General features: G+C 39.4%; 1 protein-coding gene across 1 annotated transcript in view; it reads right to left on the reverse strand.

Moving 5' to 3' along the window:
* Window positions 1-2,253: 2,253 nt before the first annotated feature.
* Window positions 2,254-22,375, reverse strand: part of RORB (RAR related orphan receptor B) — an 86,615-nt gene continuing 66,493 nt past the window's right edge. The window contains exons 8-11 of the mRNA XM_063080406.1: window positions 19,739-19,846; window positions 18,078-18,188; window positions 14,871-14,983; window positions 2,254-2,409 (exon numbers count right to left, since the gene is read on the reverse strand). Coding sequence (XP_062936476.1) covers window positions 2,254-2,409; window positions 14,871-14,983; window positions 18,078-18,188; window positions 19,739-19,846 — 488 coding nt within the window. The remainder of the gene's footprint in view (window positions 2,410-14,870; window positions 14,984-18,077; window positions 18,189-19,738; window positions 19,847-22,375) is intronic.

Consider the following 22,375-nt stretch of genomic DNA (forward strand, 5'->3'; position numbering starts at 1 on the left):
CTTCCATTACCCTGTTTTCCTAGCAATCAGTAAAGTAATCTTTCCATTAGAAGGAAATATGACTCTTGGAATTAATTCTTTATACAAAGAGCTAGCAGGAGTGACATTTACACCAAAAAGAATTGAGTCCCTGTAGCAGCATAATAAGCAGTCTACAGCTGTCTTCTTAGAACCAAAGGTAATTTGGTTCAATGTAGTTAAATTAATTGAATATAACAGTAGCTGAGAAAGAGATTCATTATTTTAAAGCCTTTTTGTTTTTCCCCATTGGTTTGGAATTTATCAATCATGAGGTGAGAAAAAGTTCTGATTTTTAAAGGGAAAAGACTGATACTACTGTTTTGATCATCAGTCAGGAGTTCTGAGGCATCCTGGAGGTGGCTCTCAACCATGAACTTCAGGAGAGCATAAGAGATGGAAAAAACAAACAAACAAACAAAAAAGCCCCACCAAACACAAAGTTTCCAGTAATGGAAACTTTACAAAGCAGGTATGTGTGTGTGTGTGCACCTGTGTGTGTGTATGTAGTGACAAGGAGAAAAGGCCAGATCTTAATGAGTGGCTATACTTAAAGGAGATCATAATTTTTATTGTCTTACACAAAACTTCTCCCCTAACTTCCTTTGTTTAAAAAAAATTTATTTTGCATCAGATCATACCAAAGGCATATGCCTCCAGGACAGAGGCAGAACAAGTGTCTTGGAATTTATGCTTTTCTGATTTATTTTACTGGAGAACAGGGGGAGAAGCAAGAACTTGTACAAGGAAGTCTAAATTCTCTGATCCTGATGTCAGTCTTGTGTTCTGTACTTTTAAAAGTTGATAAAAAAAAAAATCCTAGGATAGATGGATAATGTAATTTTAAGCTGCACAGGAAATAGTTTTAGCTTTGGGGTAAATAAGTTCCATAGAATAACAGGTTTTTTTTTTTTCCCCCTAATCTGTTAAGTTATTGCTATATTTTTATAATACAGCATTCTGGAGTTGAAAGAAAAATTAAAGGCCCCAGACTAGAAGGACATAGAAAGTCCCACCTCCCCCTCATTTGTCACTTTTTCTAACAACTATATTAAAGAGAATGAATGTAAATAATTACTTCTTTACTTTATATGTTCTCTTTCTTTTAACCTCTTCTTTGCCAAGAATGGTTAAAAAGAAAATGTTACATGAAATGGCATTGGGACCCTGGATTCTGATTTACTTTTACTCTAATTTTTCTAGAAAAAATTGCTGGTGGCCATAATCCACAGACTGTATTTTTCAGTTGAAGACACAATAAGCACCAAAATCAAGTTTCTTTCACAACTGGAAATCTAAAGAAGGGAAGTGTTTTAGCTGTTCTGGTGAAAAATAGAAAATAGGTATTGTTTGGTCAAAAAAAATCCTGGACCTTACAATATTATCTGTAGCCTAATTCTTAAAACAGGAAAATGGCTCTGAAGACTCCCCCAACCTCCAATATGTACCATCTTGACAAGGCTTTGATGTTATTAACAGAAATAGAGTTTTAATACAGAGGCCATGCATTATACTTATTCCTTTGTAGACTCGTTTCTGAATTGGTACCATCCTGCCATTGACTATACGTGAAAACTCTGGCCAGGAAAACAAAATCCTGATTGTCTAACAAAAACATAACATATAACATGGAAGGTAAATATTATGAGAGCCTGACTGAACCTCCATTGCTAGTAGGTATGGTTTTTTAAACCACAGTGCATGTGCATGTATAAGTAATACTCATATATAATATTCTCACATATTATATACTTATTACATACATGCACAGTACTTTCCAAGACGGCTACACATTTACACATGCATCAACTATCTAAAAACATAGAAATAGGTAAGCCTATTAAGTGGAATTTTCTTAAATTATATTCGAACAATCAACAGGAAAAGTAATCATGTAAAGTACCGCTCTGTTCTTGTATATATCTACAATAAAATTCTATAAACAGTTGTCTCCCAAAACATACCCAAATAAAGTTAAAAAAAAAAAAAAGGATAACACCCAGTGTCCTATATTTGTATATTTATGGTCATTTCAAAAACAAACAAACAAATAAAAGAGCCCCACTCAGGTGCATATTTACATTCTTCAAACTGTAGCGGTGAAAAATAATTCTATTAAGTGCAGGACATTCCTAATGTTGCAGTAGTGACATTTTTCTTAAGTCTTCATGAACACATTGCTTTTGTCTTAATGGTGATTCATTCCGCGACTATGAGACAGTTCTCTCGTCCCCTTCATTTGCAGACGGTGGCACAGTCAGGATTAAAGAGCTCCTTGTATAATGGAGGAAACAGTGTATTCACTATGTCTGGGTGAGATTGCTTAAATACCTGCAGCTTCTCCCCGTGCAAGTTGCAAACTGCTGTGATGGTTGGTATCTTGGCTATTAACTGCAGAGCAGAGAGACAAAGGGAGACAGAGGGAAGATGGTTAGTGCTCTGAATTCTGAATCAGTGTCCTCTCTGGCCCAGGTGAAGGTAGATGGCTTTGGAAAAAGATGTACAGAAAAAGAGAAGGCTCACGATCAGCTTCTGTTTTAAAACAAAACAAGACAAAATACACCCCCTACTCCATCCCCTACAGGAAAAATAAAGAGAATGAAAGCAAGCAGGACCCAGCTTCCTCATTCCTTGTTCTTAAATAAAGTTGTATGGGAGGTAGCCTTGTTTAATAGACAGGAGTGGGTGCTCTGCTGGTGGCCTGCCTGAGTCAACATCCTTGTTTCAAAATGGCTTAATGGTGCTATGGCTGTTTTCTGCTTTCTCATCTGTAAAATGGGTATGCTAAGGGTACCTCCTCCATTGCATTGTTGTGTGGACTGAGTGAGGTTATTCATATAAAAGTGTTAAGAACACTGTAGGCATGAAGAGTAATTGTTAGCTATTATTATTATTATTATCCATCATTTCTCATAGATTTCTAAGACATAAATATTAGAATTTTAGCTTTGGAAGGTGACAGTGTTAGGAGAGTATAACCAAACTATATGAGGTATAATCCACAATTATCTGGACTGCTTGGCTGTCAAGCTCACTAAACCATCTCGTCTCTCTAATCCCTTTTCCACTGTAACGCATGAGATAAAACTTATGTTTAATCAAGAGAGAATTTGGGAGGTCATTGGCACTTAGCTTCCTCAGGGAGGTGTTTTAAAAGTGAGTGAGAAAATATCCACTTATAATTGCTAGATTTTGATATATATATATTACGTAGGTTGTAATTTTTTTGAGTTAATATACCCTGAAGACAGTGTTTTATAATAATTTAAAATGTCCACAGTTTGCTAAATGATACAAAGGTCTTATGAAATGAACAATTCCAGCTTTTAACATAGTTACAATTTAGGAACCCTTCAAATCCATCATTTAGTGCCAGAATTAGCTTAAACAAAGGTCATTGTGATCAATTACTGTGAGAAATATGTTCTTGTATAGAGAACACTCTTATGAAAGATAAGCGTGATACTTCGTATAGCTGACTAAAGATACACTGAGATGGATAAGATAGAATTAAATAAAACCCATCTCAACCCCACGTAAGCTCATTGTGCTCACTACCCCACTGAATAACAAGAATGCATGGCAGCCTTTGAAGTAAAACAGGAAATAGATAACTAGTTATTTTGTGGTTTTTCAAAATCAGAAATTTCCACTTTCATTAATTTTCCTTTTAACAACGAATGGGCTGTATAACCATACCTTGAGCGATTTAAAAATAGCATGAGAATTAGAGCTGTTGACATGTTCATTAAAGAGATCTAGAATACATAAAGAAGTTTGGGGGCTCAGACTTTCCAACCTAATCATCTCCACTGCTATTAAAGATAGGGATAGAGATTCTTTGTCTGTAGAATGGATGCTCAGCTGGAGACTGAGAATCAAGACTTTCTTTCCAACATTATAAATTAATTTTTTTTCATTCATAATCCACCAGGACAATGAAGTGCATGATTATTATGGAGCCAGCACTCAGCTGGACATCAGAATGCACAGAACAGTTATGGTTCTTGTGTGTAGTCTAGTTGAGAAGCTATATGGGCATAAAGTTACCACACAGACAAAAGCAGACTGAAAAACTGTGGTGAGCACCATAGAAGAATGGTAGCAGGAGAAATCGTGGACAATAGGATGCCCTGACTTCTGTGGCAGGCTGGGGAGGGTTTCCCTGAGAAAGTGATGACATTTCAGCTGAGCTCTGAGGAAAGAGTGACAGCTAACTACGCACTGAGGCAGTGGAGACATGCTATGCCCGGGGTCGTGTGAAAGAATGCTGTGGTGCTGCAGAGGTGTGTGTGCCAGTTTCCAGGTGTGCATGCCTGGGCACAGACGCCTGAGTCCACATTATGGTCTTTGGAAGGGTTTTAAGCAAAAATAGAAAGATAATCAGAATCCCATTCTGAAAGACTCGGATCCAGGTTGAAAAACTGTGTCTTTTCTATATTTTCGTAGGTAAAGAGGATACAAGTGTCCACTTAACTGGAGTCCTCTGGGAAATTATTCAAGCTCTCTTAACCAGCTGGCTCACACAGACGGATACGACAACAATTTAGGAATGCTTCTTGCACATTACAATTCTCCCTGAAATAGCTATTGAATGCAGAAAGGCTTTGAAAGCTTTCTACAATCATCTGCAGGTGAACTGATGATGTGCAGAGCTCCTGAAACTTACAGATGCAACTATGCAACTCTATAATGATTGTCAATCTTTAGGGTGCATAGGAATCTCAGGGTGCTTCCTAATAATGCATATTACTGGGATCTGCTCCTAGGGATTCCCTTTCAGTAAGTCAAAGTGAAGCTCTGACTCTATGTTTGGAACAAATATCCCCTGTGGATATAGATGTAGTGTCCATGACTTTGAGAAACACTGCTTCAGAGGTTCAAATCTTATAAATTTACAACTGGTTTTCAAAATTGGAAAGTAAATTTTATAATTGAAACAGTCCTGTGAACTGAGTATAAAGTTTGCTCCTTCTCAGGAGCTCTGTCAAGAGAGGGAAAGTTCCATTTGCTTATTTCTGTTAGTTTGGTAAGGGACCGATTCCTGAGTTTCCTGTGACACAAATGCTACATACAGAAGATTAGCCTAGTGATAAAGAACATGGGCTTTGGGGTCAGACTGCCTGGGTTTAAATCCCGGCTCTGCCATTGACAGCTATGTGATCTTGGGTGAGTCCCTTAACCTCTCAGCTGCCTTATGTCTTATCAGATGATGACACAACAGTCCCTGCCTCAGAGGGAGGTTGTGAGGATTAAATGAGTCAACACAAATTTTTTTACGGTGGTGCCTAGCACACAGTGACGACACATGTGGCAGGTGTAGCGCTTCCATTCACACATAAAGCTTCCTTCAAGGTAGCTATAGTCAAGGCATGCTTTTCTGTCAAATGACATGGAGGGCAGGAAACCAGCTTAGCTCTTCACCAAGCACCCAAAATGGACTCTCTCTATATTGTGTATTAATGCATGGGAAAACCAGCCATTTACTTTTACTGAAATGAGAAAGCAAAATCTTATTGATGTTTTATTTTCTTACAGCAATTCAAGTAAGCTGCTCTTTTTATTAACTGTGATTCATAAAGTTGAATCCTATGTATTACAATTCCCAAAGCAGTTTCCTTCTCCTTTAGTGAAGGGGTAGTGTGGGAAATGAAATGTATAAGAGGATGACTGAAACCCTTCTATGGTTGCTCAGTACTACTGGGGATATAGCACTATGTGTCTGGTTTTGGAAAGTGAATAATGTGTCTGGTTTTGGACTCTTGCTCCTTTCCTGTTAAAGTCGAAGTTTAAGAAGAGTCTGGTTAAGGACCCAGTTCTTCCTTCTTTTATGGGATTTGGATCCAGTCCCTGTGCTCATCTGTGGAATGGGGCTAAATGGTGAGTCTCGCCTCTTGTGAAACAGTACTCAAGACCACATCAGCAAAGATCACTGAGAAAGGCAAAGACTTCCCCAGCCTCCCTGAACCTGGAAGAGGCTGACTGAAAGAAACCCTACTGGCTGCGGAAGTAGCAGTGCTGACAGGGGCGTCCGTCACTCTGGGGACGTGGTGGGCCGGGAGGCCATGTGCAGGCAGCAGCAGCACTAGTCAGTGCCCAGAAGTGCCTGGTGGAGGAAGCAGCAGGCAGTCGCTTATCACTCATTAATATTATGTACTGCAGCTGGGGGACCCCCATTTCAAAGGGAGCTCAGAGCAGCTTCAGCAGCAGTTAATGGCTCAACAACTTTTTAAACAGCTGGGGAGGTGATCCAGAGCACTTGGAGTTGGAGGGGGTAGTCAATTTCAAATCATCATGAAATTCCTTCATGTTTAAATAATCCCCATAGCGGAAGCAGACAGAGGGTCTATAAAATGGCATCTTCACACTTATTTCTTTCTTATGACAAGCGTTTCTTATAAGAAGGAATCTTTAGCTTATACTGACAGGGGTCTACAGGAAGAAGAAGTAGTTGTTTGAGAAAAGATAATAATCCTATGCTTCTCTCCAGAGGGTGGTTTTATGAGAAAATTCACGGTTTCATAACAGGTACATTTGATCTTGGAAAAATGAAACATGCACAGGGTAAAACTAGTGATCTTGTCCATTTGGGCTTTCAGGCCACCAAGATGCCCTCCAGTCTAAAGCAGGAAGCCAGCAATGGTTCTATCAAAATGAAAGAAATTTCAGGATCACTGATGTACACATAAAATGAGGCTGCATATGTCTATATCACTTCTCCATTCTCTTTTCTTTTTTGCCCTTTTTTTTCCCCTAAGCCAAACCTAGACACTTGGACTAGGATTATGCTGTTGAATCTGAGGTATCTGTGCAGGTCATAAGCCCTCTCCCAACCATCCCTGTCCTATCCTTGACATCCAGGCTGTGGTGCCTGTTCCGGGCAGGACACTTGCCTCAGCTGGGGCTGGAATCTGGAATTGAACCGAGAGCCAGAAAGTTGCTTTCTAAATGTAGCAAAAACTACAAGCAACCTGGAGCTAAGAAAGAGCCTTATTTCACCATGTGGACTGGGGAAGCAGAGAAAAGGTATTCAGAGAGGGAAAAGATTGAAGTAGACTCCCAAAGAGAGATAAACACATAAGATGGAGAATTCTGAAGGTTTCCCAATTCCTTGTTCTAGTACCTTCTTAAATGGTGGCTGAACTTTTGACCTTGGGTTGTGTGAGATATCTATTATTTTATTTTATTTTGGTTTTATTTTGCTTAAGCTAGTTGGAGTTGGTTCTCGTTACTTTTAACCAGAGTCCTAACGAGTATATCTACTTGCAGCTCAATGAATGAGGAGTAATATCAAAATCTCTCTTCTCATTTACAGAAGGTTAATCTGATGGACAACCCCTGGAATTTCTGGATGTTGGACCTAGAGTGTGTCCCAGCAAACTACAAACAGCTAAAATGGACTGAAATAATCTGGTCTGCACAGTTCTTCAAGGAAACTGACACGTGTTACTCCCCAGTGTCTCCTCGCACCTGGAACATAGCACCTATTCATTATAAATGTAGGTGGAAGCAGAAAACTGTCCCAGGGTAGAGCTATGTTTCTTGAGTATAGATTTGAAATTTAAAAACCTGGAGGATCTGTTGAACTGTTTTCTATAATTTTGTCTATCCTTGCATTATTTTAAAGTGTATTTACTGTTGGAAGGAAGCCTGAGGGGGGTTTCAGGGATTCCAGTTTTACCTGGTCAGTGGTTACACAGATAGGTTAACTTTGTGATAATTCACTGAGCTATACACTTACGATTGAACAACTTTTCACTATGTGTGCTACATTTTTAAAAAGTATAGACATTTTAAAGTATAACATAAATTCCTAGCCAAATGAAAATGGGAATGGGAGCTGAGACCACAAGTCACATCATCAGAATACGGGGTCCTCAAGTGCTGATTAGACAGACTGTGATGTTCAAGGTGAAATTGAGCCCAAATCCCTAGTCCCACCTACTAGGAATTCTAACACCCAGTGTCTTGTAAGCAAGCTTTAGGAATAAACATTCCATTATTAATCACAGTATGGTCTATTTTGATCTCACTGAGAAAGCAATGAAAATCGATGTAAGTGACCTTTTACGGTTTTCACTGATCTGTCCATCAGCGTTTGCTCCATAGCCTCTGTGAATCAACATGATCGCTTTTTCTAAATCTGTATAATAATAGCACTACTAATGTGTGAGTGGTCAGAGTGATTACATTAAAGTAAAATTTCAATTATTAACATGTAAAATAGCGTTGTTTAAGCCTTTTCTCTTTTAAGCTTTTGTTTAATAACTTGGTATTGTTATAATAGAGAGACAACTTTCCCTCTCATGTTGATGATGTAATTTTGTTATCCTTATGCTAGAAACAGATTTAGGAATTAAGAAGTTAGTGAACCTGTTGGCATGTACCTTTACCAACCCAACTGATCTCAATTCTCCCTAGGAAGGTGGGAGCTTTCCAGATTCCTGAGCTAGAAGGGGCCTCCTTCGGAGCCTCTCAAACATTTTGGGGTAGCTGCCCCAAAATTAAGAGTTCAGGTGTTGGAACTGGCCTAACTGGGTTCAAATTCTGGCTCCCCCACGTGCAAGCTGGTTAACTTCAGGCAAGAAACATAATCATCTGAAGTTTCAACTTTCTCTTTTGTAAGGTGAGATACTGAGAGTGTAGTTCTGAGCATTAAACGTCAGCCCATTTAGACTCCATCAGCACAGTGCCTGGCACATAGGAAATGCTCAATCCCTCTCAACCATCACCATTCTTTTCATCAGTCATGGGATTCTGATCAAGCATTGCTTTTCACTGCAGTCACTGAGGTACTTGTCTTTTTTCCCTCTGCACCATGTAAACTTATATTTCACATATGTTTATATAGCTTGCATATTTGACCTGCAATACATATTTGTTGAGTGAACAAAAATAATGAATCTTAGAAACACTTCCTATCCTACCCTATTTCCATGTGAGTGATTCTTTTGCAGCATGAGAAACGAGAACTGTGGCAATAACATTGTATTAAGATAGTACATTATGCCCTGCAAAGTTAAGGCTGCATACCCTAAATAGTGCTTCACCTGAAAGGGGAAGGTAATGCTCAGGTCCCTCACCTAGGCAAGAGGTTTTTGCTCAGACAGAATGATGGAAATGAGAGGTCATGTCTTAAGTAGGCAGAAGAGGTAAATCTCTCTCTTGCCTGAAACTTCAAGGAACCTAGATCAGTGAGGTCCAATAGAAAAATAATGTTGGCTACAGATGTAATCTAAAATTTTCTAGTAGCCACATTAGAAAATGTAAAAAGAAATAGGTGACATGAATTTTATAATATACTTTATTTAACTCAAAATACCTAAAATATTAGCATTTCAACATACAATCATAAAAAGTGTGAATGAGACATCTCACATGCTTTTTTTCATACTGTCTTTGCAACAGTGTAAGATAGGTCTAGATGCTCAGGAAGGAGATCTTGCACAGTAGATGTTCCAAGTAGTGTTGGCCACTGCAAAGTAGGTCAGAAGGCAGGAAATAAAAGGAAGGCCCATCTCTCATCTTTCTGAGGCCTCATTGGAATGTGATGGGTGTGTGCTGGGGAAAGCCGGACCTTTTAAACCTGATTATTTGGATTCAAGTCGATCTCCTCTCTCTGTTATAGCCTGTATGGATTATGTCTTTTTGAAAAGTCCTTTCTTCTTGATGATGCTGTGGGTGACCAGGGTAAAGATTTAGTGTTTAATCGGAGGCTGTGCTCTGCAAGAGAGGCTATGTCTCCTCTGAGGACCCCTTGGCAATGGCAGTGAGTCAAGCAAAAGATCCGAGGAGATGAACCTCAAAGAAACAGACTTGTTACCACACGGTCCAGCCGTTCTTCTTGGGCAGGACATTCTCTTCCCATAATTAACCTTAGATTTTCACTGCCTTTTCATTAACATGACATAACTTTAGACCAATACCTTGCGGATGAAGGAGTGTGGCTTCATGGGCAGCGAGAGTGTAGGAAGTACTAACTGGAAAAAGAGAGAGCTACTGCGGGACAGATGATAACTTTCTGGCAATCCAGGAATAGAGGGAAGAGAGGAGTGAGATTCTGACCTCCAGAAAAATGACTACAGACTCCCCCACATTGCAGAAGAATTAAAAGGGGTTTATCAGCACAGAACTATGGGTCTAACATTAACCAGAAGTGCGGTGTGGCCTGTGATTCCTGGAAAGCTAGCATCTCTAGGACACAGCAAGGCACAAGCATTGGATATGTTTTGAGAAGTGAATGGAAGGCATGGTACTCATGGAAGCATTACAGCTGTGCAAAATAAAAAGCAGCACTCCCTGCATGTGGTGAGCAGAGGGGGGCTTTGCTTCTGAGATATACTGGGAGGTCTCCATGCCTTCCTGTTGGATATAGGTGTTGCTGTAGAGTTTGATACTTTTAAACTTCTCTATACAGCTGTGGTCAAGAACACACCTCCAGGAGTGCTGTGTCTATTTGCAGTAGTCCTGGGAAAAACAAATACTCTTCCTAACAATATTTCAGGACTCTAGTTATCCAGGAGGCTCAAGAGGAGGGACTAGCCTGGAGAAGGCCTACATCCAATGACTCCAGCTATGGGCCTGACCCAGAGGCTACATTTATGAAAGGGCTGGAAATGTGACCCGAGGGCAGGGTGTGAGCAAGACAAGCAGATCCAAGTTTGCCCTTGGCATGAGCACACTGCCAAGGCCTGGACCTAGCTGAATTAGCCCCCTCTTCTCCTTCATCCTCTGCCCCTCCAGTCAGGGCAACACGAATGGCAGATTTAGCAGTCACTCGTAATAGAGGAAGGCCCTGGGCCTGAGAACAGAAGTGTCAACAGCCTTCACAGTTCAAATATTCGCTGCCTTATGGCCCATCCTGTCCTCTCTCCCAGCAGGGGTTCTGCTGTTCTTAACTGAGTGGAGAAAAAGCACCCCAGGTTCCTAATCCCCAGAGTGGTCCTCATCCAGGAAGTAAACCTCTCAAATGAGTCATGGCAGCACCCACAACACAAGACGACGGAGCCCCTCCTGGAGGCCTGACAGGGACATGGACCTCTGAACACAGACTCATAAACATTGCACACTCTGCAGCTGCGGGGCTGTCATCCTAAACTAAATGACCACAGTGCACAGAGTAGTAACTTGGATCCACAAGACTTGGCGAAATCGGTCTTTTTCTTCACTTATTGTGACAGTAAAACATCTAGAAGAGCCCTAAAACAATCACCCGGGACTGAGCCCTGGAGGGCCAAAGAAGATGTCAAGAGAAACCTTGACAGAGAAACCTCTTTTGGGAGTCAAAGAATATTATACCGAAGGGACCTTAGAGACCACGCAGCCCAACCTACTCGTTTCCCAGACAAGAAAAGTGAAGCCCAGAGAACAGATGGGCTGCCTCCTCTAGTCATATGGGGCTTAAAAATATATATGTATATTTATTTTTTTTCATGAGCTTTAGTGAAAGTGACCAGTGTTATCTCATTTCTTGGCTTCTCAAATCCAGGATCCAGCCAAATCTAACTACTATTTATAGCCCAAGTGTACCTTATACTCCCCTATCTCCCCCCACTGCCCCTCACTCACAATGCCATGCTGCACTCCCCAGCCCCCAGTGCCCGTCTTTTGTTACAAGGCTGTGGTCTAACCAACTGAGCTCATCAGTCAGCCCCACAACACCCATCTTTTGAAACAGTTTTCATACATCAGTGATTAGCTCAAATATACCATCTTTTGGATGAAAGTTTCCCTTTTGAAATAAAATTTGTTCTGTCAATGACAACTAGAGCAGCAGCAACAGCTTTTACATTACCTATTATGGACTGGGCAGCTTACTTATATTTTACCTCTTTTAGTCCTCAAAATAACCATATGACATTGGTACAATCTTTAATCCTATTGTACAAATGAAAAAACTGAGGCATAGGGAGTATAAGTGACGTGTCCAGGGTCACTCAGCTAGCAAGCGGCTCTGATGACTTATTATAAGTACACTACATACCATCATTATGTTGATGTGGAGAGAAAACTAGATTTTTTAATAAGGTTTTTTCCCCAGCGAAAAACATCCCCCAAAACAAAAAACTGCAATATATAGGGGTTGAAATCTTTTAGTTAATGGACACAGAATCTGTGAATTTTCAGACTTTCCCTAGGTTAAAGTTTGGCCAGAAGTAGAAGGCACTGCTTCCTAAACTTTAATTTCAGGAAATGGGTGTGTAGAAAGGGTGTTGGAGACTGTTCTTTCAGGATGAAGTTCAATGAGTGTTTTTGAGCCTTGTACCTCTAACCTGATGTTTGTTACACCCACTCAGGGGCAAACTGATCAGTGGTATAAATAGTCTTTTGCACGTTACACAGAAGGTAGCCCTGCCCCCACCTAGCAGAGATGGAACCTGAGCCTCCGGACTTAATAAAACATTTTGGGTATATGTGTGTTTTTCTAGAGATAAGTTTCATCATGTTTGCCAGATTCCCCAAACAATCCATGAATAACCAATATCAGAATGACTGTCTCTGTTTTAGAGATACTGTGGAGGCAGAAGAGCTCCATGACTATAAAGACACAAGAAACATTTCTGAAAAGATGAGAAGACTCTGTGGTGGGGTGGAACAGTGTCTCATGGATTTAAGTAAAACTACACATCTTGGGGAGTTCTATGACAGGGTGTCCTAAACACTGATAGTGTGTTTGTCCTCAAAGTGTTAAAGTAGTCAAAAACTAAAGAGACTCACTCTACATTCTCACCCCCTCTGACACTGGACAGTTGATGAATCTGAGACTCAGACAAATGCAGTGAGCTAGTCAGTTTAGAGCTGAGATAAATGAGAGCCCAGTCCTCATTCTGTGTTATGGTCCCTCCACGTTAACATTAAGAGTTCAAACGACATCTCATTAAAATGATGACAGTTACAAGAAAGAGTCCACACAAATCTCAATATCTGTGCATGGCCTGCAGCAGCAATGCTTTGTCCTATGGCTCCAGTGAATTTTATACACGAAATAATCCTCTTTTAATGCTTTCTCTGGTCTTCAGCTTTGCAACATTATCTCTCTATAACAAAATAAGTGAATTTTGTACTTGCCCCGCTAAAGATGGAGAAAGGAGAGTTAAAGATGATCTATAGTCCACATTGTAATTTTTTTTCTTGCTATCAAACATCTTTCATTCTTCAATTTCTCTGTCTTCTTTCTAACATCAAATACCTCAAATCACCACCAGCATACAGGTAGGTAAAAAGTGGTGCAAGCATGAAAATTTTACTCTGTTAGGGGAGTAATAATCCCAATTTCACTGTGTGTTAGAATTTGTGCAGTGTATATTTTATTTGAAACTTACAACACATCTGTACAGAAGCAAGAAATTGTAATCTTCATTTTATAGATGGTGAGACCAGGGTTTTTGGGCAAGCAGGCAATCCCCCTACACAGAATAGAAAAAATTTCATCTGACTGTTTTTTTTTTTTTTTTTTTTAACCTTAATTTTAGGATGGTAAACATGGGAATCAACGTCTTTGGGGGAAATCCCAAATGCAGGAAACATCTGTCCGCATTAATTAACCAGATGTATTTATGCATGTATGCTAGCAAGCAACTATAGAGACACATACATAGAATCACTTTACCATCTTTTCTGCCCAGTGAATCTGAAAGCATGTTGGAGTTTTGCTCTTGACTGAGGTGCAGAGAGCAGGTGATTTGTCCTCAACCACATAATAAGTGAAAAGTTATGTCAGAGAGCACTCTCACTTTACAGTGTGGGAATGTTCTTCCTGGTGATGTGTTCATCTTGACAAAATGTTACCATAATGAAGCAGCATATTTAACACATAGAGGTTTTTTATAGTAGTACTCTGCATGTGCAAAGTAAAATCCGGCAGTGTCTCCAAATAGAGTCTTTACCCTCCCCCCTTTTAAAATAAAGAACTTCAAGGGCAGAGTGGGAGGGTTTTAATGATAAAAATATAAAGTAGAATTCCTGTCATCTTTAACCAAGAATAAGCTCAATTTCCTAGTTTCTAACCCTCTGAAAAATTCCATTTCTTAAGAAATCAAAGATACTTTAAAGATCTGAAATCACGTTGAATATCAATCATTAAAAATTACTTCTTTCTTTCATGATGATTTTTCTTTGAAAAACAACTTTTCTCAGTACTCTTCTTAAAGATCATCATTGCTAATTGTGCTGAGTCAAGAAATTGATGGCATGGTGCCTGCGTTTTGACCCTGGGATACTTCAACATTTTGAAAAAACCCCAGGAGAGGTCTTGCATGAATAGATTAGAGTTGAAGGGACATTTATTTACAAGTCATCAGTTTAATCGTCCACTCTGGGTAGGACTGTCATTTACAACATACCTGGAAGGTGACCAGATAGTATCTATCAGAATATGACTACTGACAGGGAGCCCACTCCTTCATATAGTAGTCCACCTCTCTGTTCAAAAGTTCCATAATTTGGTATTTCTTCCTTATTTTGAATAAAAATCTACCTACTCATGACTTTTACCCAGACCTGACTCCTGACCTGGCACAAAGTCTTCTCTTTATTCAAATATGAATTTTGTAGACTTATTTCTTTGCTTCAAGCTTTTGTTCTTCAGATGAAACACCCTCAGTTCCTTTGATTTGCCTTCCTGTACCTTGGGTTCAGATCTGTCAATGTCACTCTACTCTAAGAAAGCATTCTCCTCTCGATCTGTTATAATTTACTGGCCTCCCTTTAAAAATGCACACCTCAAAATTTACGCAGCCTTTGGTAACTTTCAGAAATTGTTGCTGCTGCAAAATTCCCTCAGCTTTATACCTAGGCCCTGTGTGCTCACTGTACTCTTTTGGTGACAGTGGGTCTGTGATCTGAGGACCTACCTTTGCCAAGGTCTCATCATCCAGGTGATTCTTCTGAATCACATGTTGAAGTGCAAAATAGATTTTTTCCTGAAGCTTCTGGACCTTCCTTGGTTCTATCAGCCAGGCTCGGTCTGACAAAGTAAAAATAATGGATGAGGAGAGGGAATATAAGCTTCATTTTATTTCTCCTACCTATAGTGCTGAGTTTCAGACCCATTTCAAATTACTTAGTTATATATTGCTTCTGAAGACATGCAATTATTTATATAAACATAAATAATTTGTAAGCAATACCATGATGTCAGTAATGCACAATAGAACGATGTGGGAAACCCGAGTGGAGGAAAGGACACTGGGGTTCAAATCAACTCCTTCACTGTTCCTTACCGTCTGTGACAATTTACACATCTTGTTTTCTTTTGGACATATGCTTAGATTTTCTTTCAAAGTAGAAGTTAACAATTTGTGAAGAAAATGAATTGCAGAAGTGAAGAAAATTCATTATACAGGAATATTTTTGGTATTCAGGACCCCTGTTCCGTCTCTCAGCTTATTCTGTCATCAGATGTAAAGCTGAAGCTAAGTTATAATTTATACTGCATAAACATGAATCAATTTCAAACATTGACTCTTGAGTCCTATTTTTCTATATTGCATTTTAAAATGATGGATATGAAAATCTCTTCTTTCTTTCCTCCCCTTTCACCCGTCCCCTCCACACTTGTTTCTTTTCCTCCACTCCTCTCTCCCTCCATCCTTCCTTCCTTCCTTTCTTTCTTTCTAGTTTTATCCACCATGGTGACAGAATTCAGCCCAGCAGCCTCAATGCTTTAGGTTGGACCATCAATGAAGAGAGCCCTAGACTCTCCAAGTGCTGAAAATATAGGGATGGAAAAGAACTTGGACATGATCCTCCTGAACACAGTTCAGGTCAGGTGAGAAACTCAATTCTGTAATCCTAGACAGGGCAAGGACAAGTCTAGCCAGCTTTGAAGCAACCTCTTACGTAAGTGAGCACAAAAGCCTTCAGTGACAATTGTCCATCAGAATAAATTAGGTTTCCTTCCTCCTCCTTTCCCTGAGCTATTGAAGCTGAATAGACAGTGGTGATTATGTTAAGAACCTGGGGAAAGGGAGGGACCTGGCAAAGAGATGGAGCCCACACAGGCTGGAAATTTTCTTTTCTCTCTTATTGAACATGGCACTACGCCAGGGTGGCAGACAAGGTATTTGGAGTTGCTGAAGCCTCTGAGTGTGGGTCTGCTACCAGGGCTGGAAGATTCCCCACTAGGGAGAGTAAGCCAAATTTCATGTTTCCAAACTCAGCCGAATGTGATGGCGACAGCACGTTCTTTCTAGAAAAAAGGCCCAACAGCTCAGCTGGTTTCTAACTCACAAGGAACAGACTGATCTTCTTTCTGGGGCAGCCAATGTCATAGATCATTCAGGTTTGATAGGTCATGTCTCAAATATTGGCTGCTAGGAATTTACTGACTTGCCAAAAGCACACCCAAAGAAGAGAGTGACTCTTTGTAATGATTCCTTTGAGCAAACAGGAACAGTGGTGAAGCCACTTCCCTTATCCATAGACCCCCAGGATCAGGTCTAGTCTTCTATTGAACTGAACTCAGTGGAAACAATCAAAGGCAATAAGAAAATGGTACGAGTAAATTATTTGGCATATGGTTGCTATCAGAAATAAGTAGGTCTTATCACTTCTTCCATCTAGGCCTGGTAAACATTCTAGGGTTTAAAAAAACCAAAAGGCCCAGAGGAACAGCTTGATTTTAGACAGAGCCATAAAAGAAACTGTTAGCAACAACACTCCATGTGATAACTAATTTCCATTTTTGATAAAGTTGTTATATAAAAAACAGAAGCAAATTTTAAAAACCCTGATAAGACTACTAAGGATCATGTTAGGAACAATAAAGCCTAACTGATAAAAAGTATAAAGGTTGGTAATATTGGTAAATATAGCTAGAATGACATGTCAAAGATGTAAGATGTAATCTTATCTCACAGGTGAGATTAACTCCGCCCAGCCTTACTGAAAAATGTGTTGGTTTATGTAAAAAGAGATCTAGTCTCTAGAGATAAATGGGTTGCAGAAGGAATGAGTTCTTTTGACTTTAAAAATTAGGTAGGAATGTGTTTTTCTTTCAGTAAAGATCTGCCAGTGATGCTGCCAACCCTTTGACCCAAAATATAACTGAATAGACAGTCAGGTAAATGTCTCTGAATTCTCATTCTGGTTGAAGAGGGAGCCATGTATTTATTATCATATGATTGTTATTATAGTATTTATTATCACATTTCAAGCTGGCTTATACTTTCTGTTTTTTTCTTTTTGGTGGCTGGCCAATATGGATATCTGAACCCTTGACCTTGGTGTTATCAGCACCAAGCTCTAATCAAGTGAGCTAACCAGACAGACCCATATACTTTAAAAACACATTCCAAATGCTGCAGTTCTAGTTGATCCATAAACGTTGCCACACCTTAATTTCTTTGAAAACTTTTTGGTATTTTATTGAATTTTAGAGCTAGTAGAGGTCTTAGTTATTGTGGAGTCCAACCCTCTTATTTTATAGATGAGGAAACTGAGGCACTGAGGGGTCAACTGTCACACAGATAGTGACAGAGCTGGTACTAGAATTGCCACCTCCATGTCTGAGATTCTTCCTCTTCAACTAAACAGCTTTTAGTAGAAGCCATATTTCCCTCTGCTGTGCTCCCCAGCATCTGCCTGAAATGAACACACTGACATTAATTTGGGTGGAAAAGTCAATGAAAGAGGTATTTAAAGAGGAGAAAGGGTACTTTTACTTATTTTAACTCTTATGCTGGATCTTTCATTTAGGTATATTTCTACAAAGTTTCACCCTATTGGACATTAATTTTTCCCTATGTCCTTCAAAATAGACCTTAGCTGTAACTCAGGCCACTAACTTCTTCATTTATTTGTTAAGGAACAATTTTGCTGGTCGGAATCTAGGGTGATCCCTACTGCATGCCCTACTCTTGCTTTTGGGACAAACTCGGTCATTTTAATAAACTCGAAGCTACTTTCCTTTGCATTGTCCAAAAATATTAAAATCTTGCTAGACAAAATATAGTTATTTTAAAGTTTCTCTTGGACACTTTTGCTTAAAGATAAAGATTTTTCACTTAAAGAGAGTAGAACAGGTTTTAAAAAGGGGAAGGGACCTGAGACCTCCCTACCTGGAGATATCAGAACAGCAGATGAGAACAAAGCAATCTCCTCCTCGGTCAGCTGCAAGGAGCACAAATTCTTTGCAAAGTCAAATGCTTCATTCACTAGGTCATCAGAACCTACAAAGGAAGAAACAACATTAAATAAAAATACTTGGACTTGGAATGAGGCAAGAGTAAGAAAATTCTTATAATCAAGAAATTATTCAAGGATTTGCATACTAGACAGCTAGGAAAAACTATTTTTAAGTTTTTAAACATAAAAAAGTGATTTAGTATTAATTACAGAATGAGGAAATTGGGCAACACTCATCTTCACAAGGTAACTGAAGTTAACGTTATCAACGAAGGGCAAATAGACATGTTATGTGTCCTGTGTGTTATCCATCTGGTGATACATAACCTGATTCGAATCTTATAAATTTGAAATTATTTCCAACTAAGAATTTTTAAATAAGTGATTTGGGGATCCTTTAGACTAGAGATATAATTCATAGAAAAGCTAAATATTTATGTATAGGGGCTGAGGATTGTCAGTCTTAGTGGCACTTGAACCTAGCTATCTAGGGTGTCCGAACTGAGGTGTAAGGAACTTCTCATAGAACTGAGATGAGGTGCCTTTCAATTCGGTAATTTCTCAGGAAATTTGTTTAGGGAGTTAGAATTTATTTATCTTTACCTTCTAATGTATGGTTCAAACGTCAGTTCCTTAGCTATTGTGAATTTTGGCAAAATAATGTTGCATCTCTATACTGATCCCTAGTAAATGTTTCTTTGATGAAACTGGAAATATGCCAAAGTTGTTTGCCAAGGCTTTTCCTCCTTTCTTGAAAATCTACCCCTGGAGATGACATGGCTTTGTATCAACTTAGAAGGAAAACACTGCCAGCCCTGATGCACTTGCTGTTGGCTGCCATATCAACTAACAGCACAAGAGGTCAAAGGGCAGTGGCCTTCTCTGGTGTCTGTGGGCAGGATATGGAACAAATGGCACTATCAATTGCTAAACCTTTCCTGGCACCAGCCCATCTTTGCTAATGTTCTTCTTAGCCATGCCACGCACCAATGACTGGATGTGATGATACGCAACACTTTCGACAAAGACTGACTGTCAGCGCCCTCCCACAGCAATGGGCTGCAGATCATTTTGGCCAGGTTGGCACAGACTCTATCTGTGCACCCAGAACTTCATGAATTAACAGGGAAAAAGTCACTGCTCTGAGTGAGAAACAGCGAAGGAGCTCTGCTTTTAGTTAGTTATTTTAAGTAATGATTATAAATTGACATAAAAAATTTAAGAGGTCACCCCCATGGTGCACTGTGGTCTACATAATAAACATTGTGGAGCATTTAAACGAGAAGGTCAAAGAAAAGCTAATTCTACAAAGAATGACCTATAATGCATCCCAGCTCTTTTAGCAACAGTCCTCATTTATTTCCAAATGAGGTTTCCAATAGGGTCCAGGGCTCTCTTTCCTTTCATGTAAGGAGACGCAGTTGTAGGATAAGGAGTTAGATGAAACACTGGAGGCTCCCTGGTCCAACTCTTACCAAATAATGAGATACTAGTTCACCTCAAGAAATCAAGGCATGTCATTTGACAATTTTGAGCTAAGGGAAGAAACTAGTGACAGCTAATGAAAGTGTGTCCTCATCAAGGGGACACTTACCTAAGGCTTTGAACATCTGCATTCCTCCATATTTTCCTTCAAACAGAACAGTGTTGTTTAATGGGTTGAAGGCACGGCACATTCTCACTAAAACCACTTCCAAGCAACCTATGAGTAAAAAAAAAATTAAAATATTTATATATATAGCCAATGATAAAGAGATTATCACTGCATGTAGGTCAAGAGACCTCAAGAACTTTAAAACACACATACAGACACATACAGACCCACACAGACACACACATACAGAAACCCCTCAAGATGCCTTTCCGCAAGTTAACTATATTAGAAATAAAGTTCTCTTGATACTTATGTGAAGAATTAGAGAGAAAATATTCTTTAAAGGTGGCTAAAGTGGAGGACATAAGCGATATTTTCTGGGAGGGAAACATATATTTCTACTTTTTGATTAATATTAAAGTTAGTTTCAGCTCTTGAATTCACAATTGATGATAAATGGCACAGAAAGGAGCTTTGCGGCAGGCGAGTTCAGTCTGTTACCTTTTGTAGAAGTTTTGCTACTAGGAAAACTTGCTGTCTGCTTGATTTGCCACATGGAGTTTTTAACACCCTCCATGCATATTTCAGCACATGATGACTTTAAGTTGGGATTCCTTCAGTGTGTTTCTCAGGGACACCATTTGTATCTGGTGCTCTTTAAAATGAGGATTTCTTTGTTAAATACGTTTTGGCAAAATGCTATATTATCTCACTCCAGAGAGTTAAAATCAACATTCACGGATCCAGGGTTCTCAGAAGTCCCGACCTAAAGGAGCTTGTTTAACTTTGATGATCCTAGCATTTTTCTGAGTTCACTGTCAGCCCAATGAGGGAAAGAACCTTGTCTGCAGCCACAGGCAGTTGTGATTATTATATTTACTTTTGCATCACCAGGACCTAGAGAAGTCCCTGGCACATAGTAGGTGCTTCAAAATACTTACTGGATGAATTTGTTTACTACCTTTGTTTATCTCTCTGAAGATTTACTGATGTCTCAAGAAAGTACTGCTGCATAGTTTCTCCACAACTGGAGAAATAGCTTTTTGTCCCAAAGTGTATTGGAAGGTGACAGCCAGGCTCAAAGCCATAAATTGGCATGAGAGTGTCATATTAGCGATTTGGCTGCATCTTTGGTGACTTTCTTATGCCACCGCTTTATATTTTTGTCTGTATTTCATATGTTTGCTGATTTCCCTTTGCTTAGTGGCTTATACATAGGAAAGGGTTTGCAAATATTAATTGAAACAATGCTTTTCTGACAGACAGGAATAGGTATCATTTATTGAGTACACAGTGGAAGGCACTTTCGTTGGCCCCTTGCCTTCATTATCATATTTATTTCTTGCAATAACATTTTAGGTAAGTTTTATTAGCTCTATTTTATGAGTGAGTTGCTGGAGTCTTAAAGAGGTTAAGTACCCTGACTTTTATACTACAGTCAACATTTTTCAGAAGGAAGAGATGTTAAAGATTCTATGATTCAGTGGTTCCCAAATGTCAGTCCATGGATTGGTTATATCTGAGTCTTAGTTAGAAATACAATGAACTGAGTTCCCCTCCGTGAGATTTGGATTCCATGGGTCCATGATGGTGCCTAAATCTCTGAACAGTCAATCAGTTTCTTTGACACTGCCGAAGCAATTCCAAGTTTGGAATTCATTGTTTCTACTTTATCTCTTTATTTTACAAACCAGAAAACTGCCTTCCAGAGAATTTAGCTCAAGGTCACATATCTAGCGTAGCAGATTTCATTTTTCAAAGAAGGTCACAAAAATATCTTCTATTCCACATGTTTTCTCTGACCTTACCACACCCCCATTAAGAAGTAGAATCCATGTCTCCTGCCCTTGAACACAGGTGGGCCTTTGTGACTGCCTGCGCAAGGAATACAGCAGAAGTAACACTGTGGGACTTCTGATGCTAAGTCAAAAAAATCTATGCACCTCTGCCTCATTCTTTTGGAACAGTAGCCTTGGAACCTAGAATCTATGCTGTGAGGAAGTCCAAGTAGTCTGTGGAAAGGCTCATAGGGAGAGAAAGTGAGGCCCCCCCACCCAGAGCCTCCACTGAACTAGAGGCTGCCAAGCAGCACAACTTGTCAATTATCTGAGTGAGCTGACTTGAAAGTGGGTCCTCCTGCTCCCAGTTGAGTGCCCTGGTGAGCACCACCTGGGGTAGAGTTAAGCCATACCTGCTGAGCCCTGCCGCATTGTCAGTTTGAGAGCAAAAGAAATGATTATTGTTGTTTTAACTGTTAGGGTTGTTTTCATATGCATCAATAGATAACTGATACATCAAGGTAATGCCTGAAACAAGGTTTGCATCAACTTGCATCATTTGGTAAAGAAGCAGCAACGACTTAGAATAGCAATTATATTTGGCTCAAATTCAAATGTCAGCTTTGCTTTCTATTGACTTTGCGATATTAAACATAGCCCTTCACGTCTCTGAATCTTTGCCTCCTCTCTTTAATATGGAAATAACAATACTGATTTCACAAGATTAAATGAGATGTCATAGGTAAACATTCACATATATATGTGCATTATTATACATACATAAGGATGTCATTATTATTACCATGCCTTAAGTTAGTGAAGATTAACATAAGCACCATAAAGATTCTTATTTTCAAAG

The sequence above is a fragment of the Cynocephalus volans genome, chromosome 16, assembly GCF_027409185.1.
Source record: "Cynocephalus volans isolate mCynVol1 chromosome 16, mCynVol1.pri, whole genome shotgun sequence".
Taxonomy (NCBI): domain Eukaryota; kingdom Metazoa; phylum Chordata; class Mammalia; order Dermoptera; family Cynocephalidae; genus Cynocephalus; species Cynocephalus volans.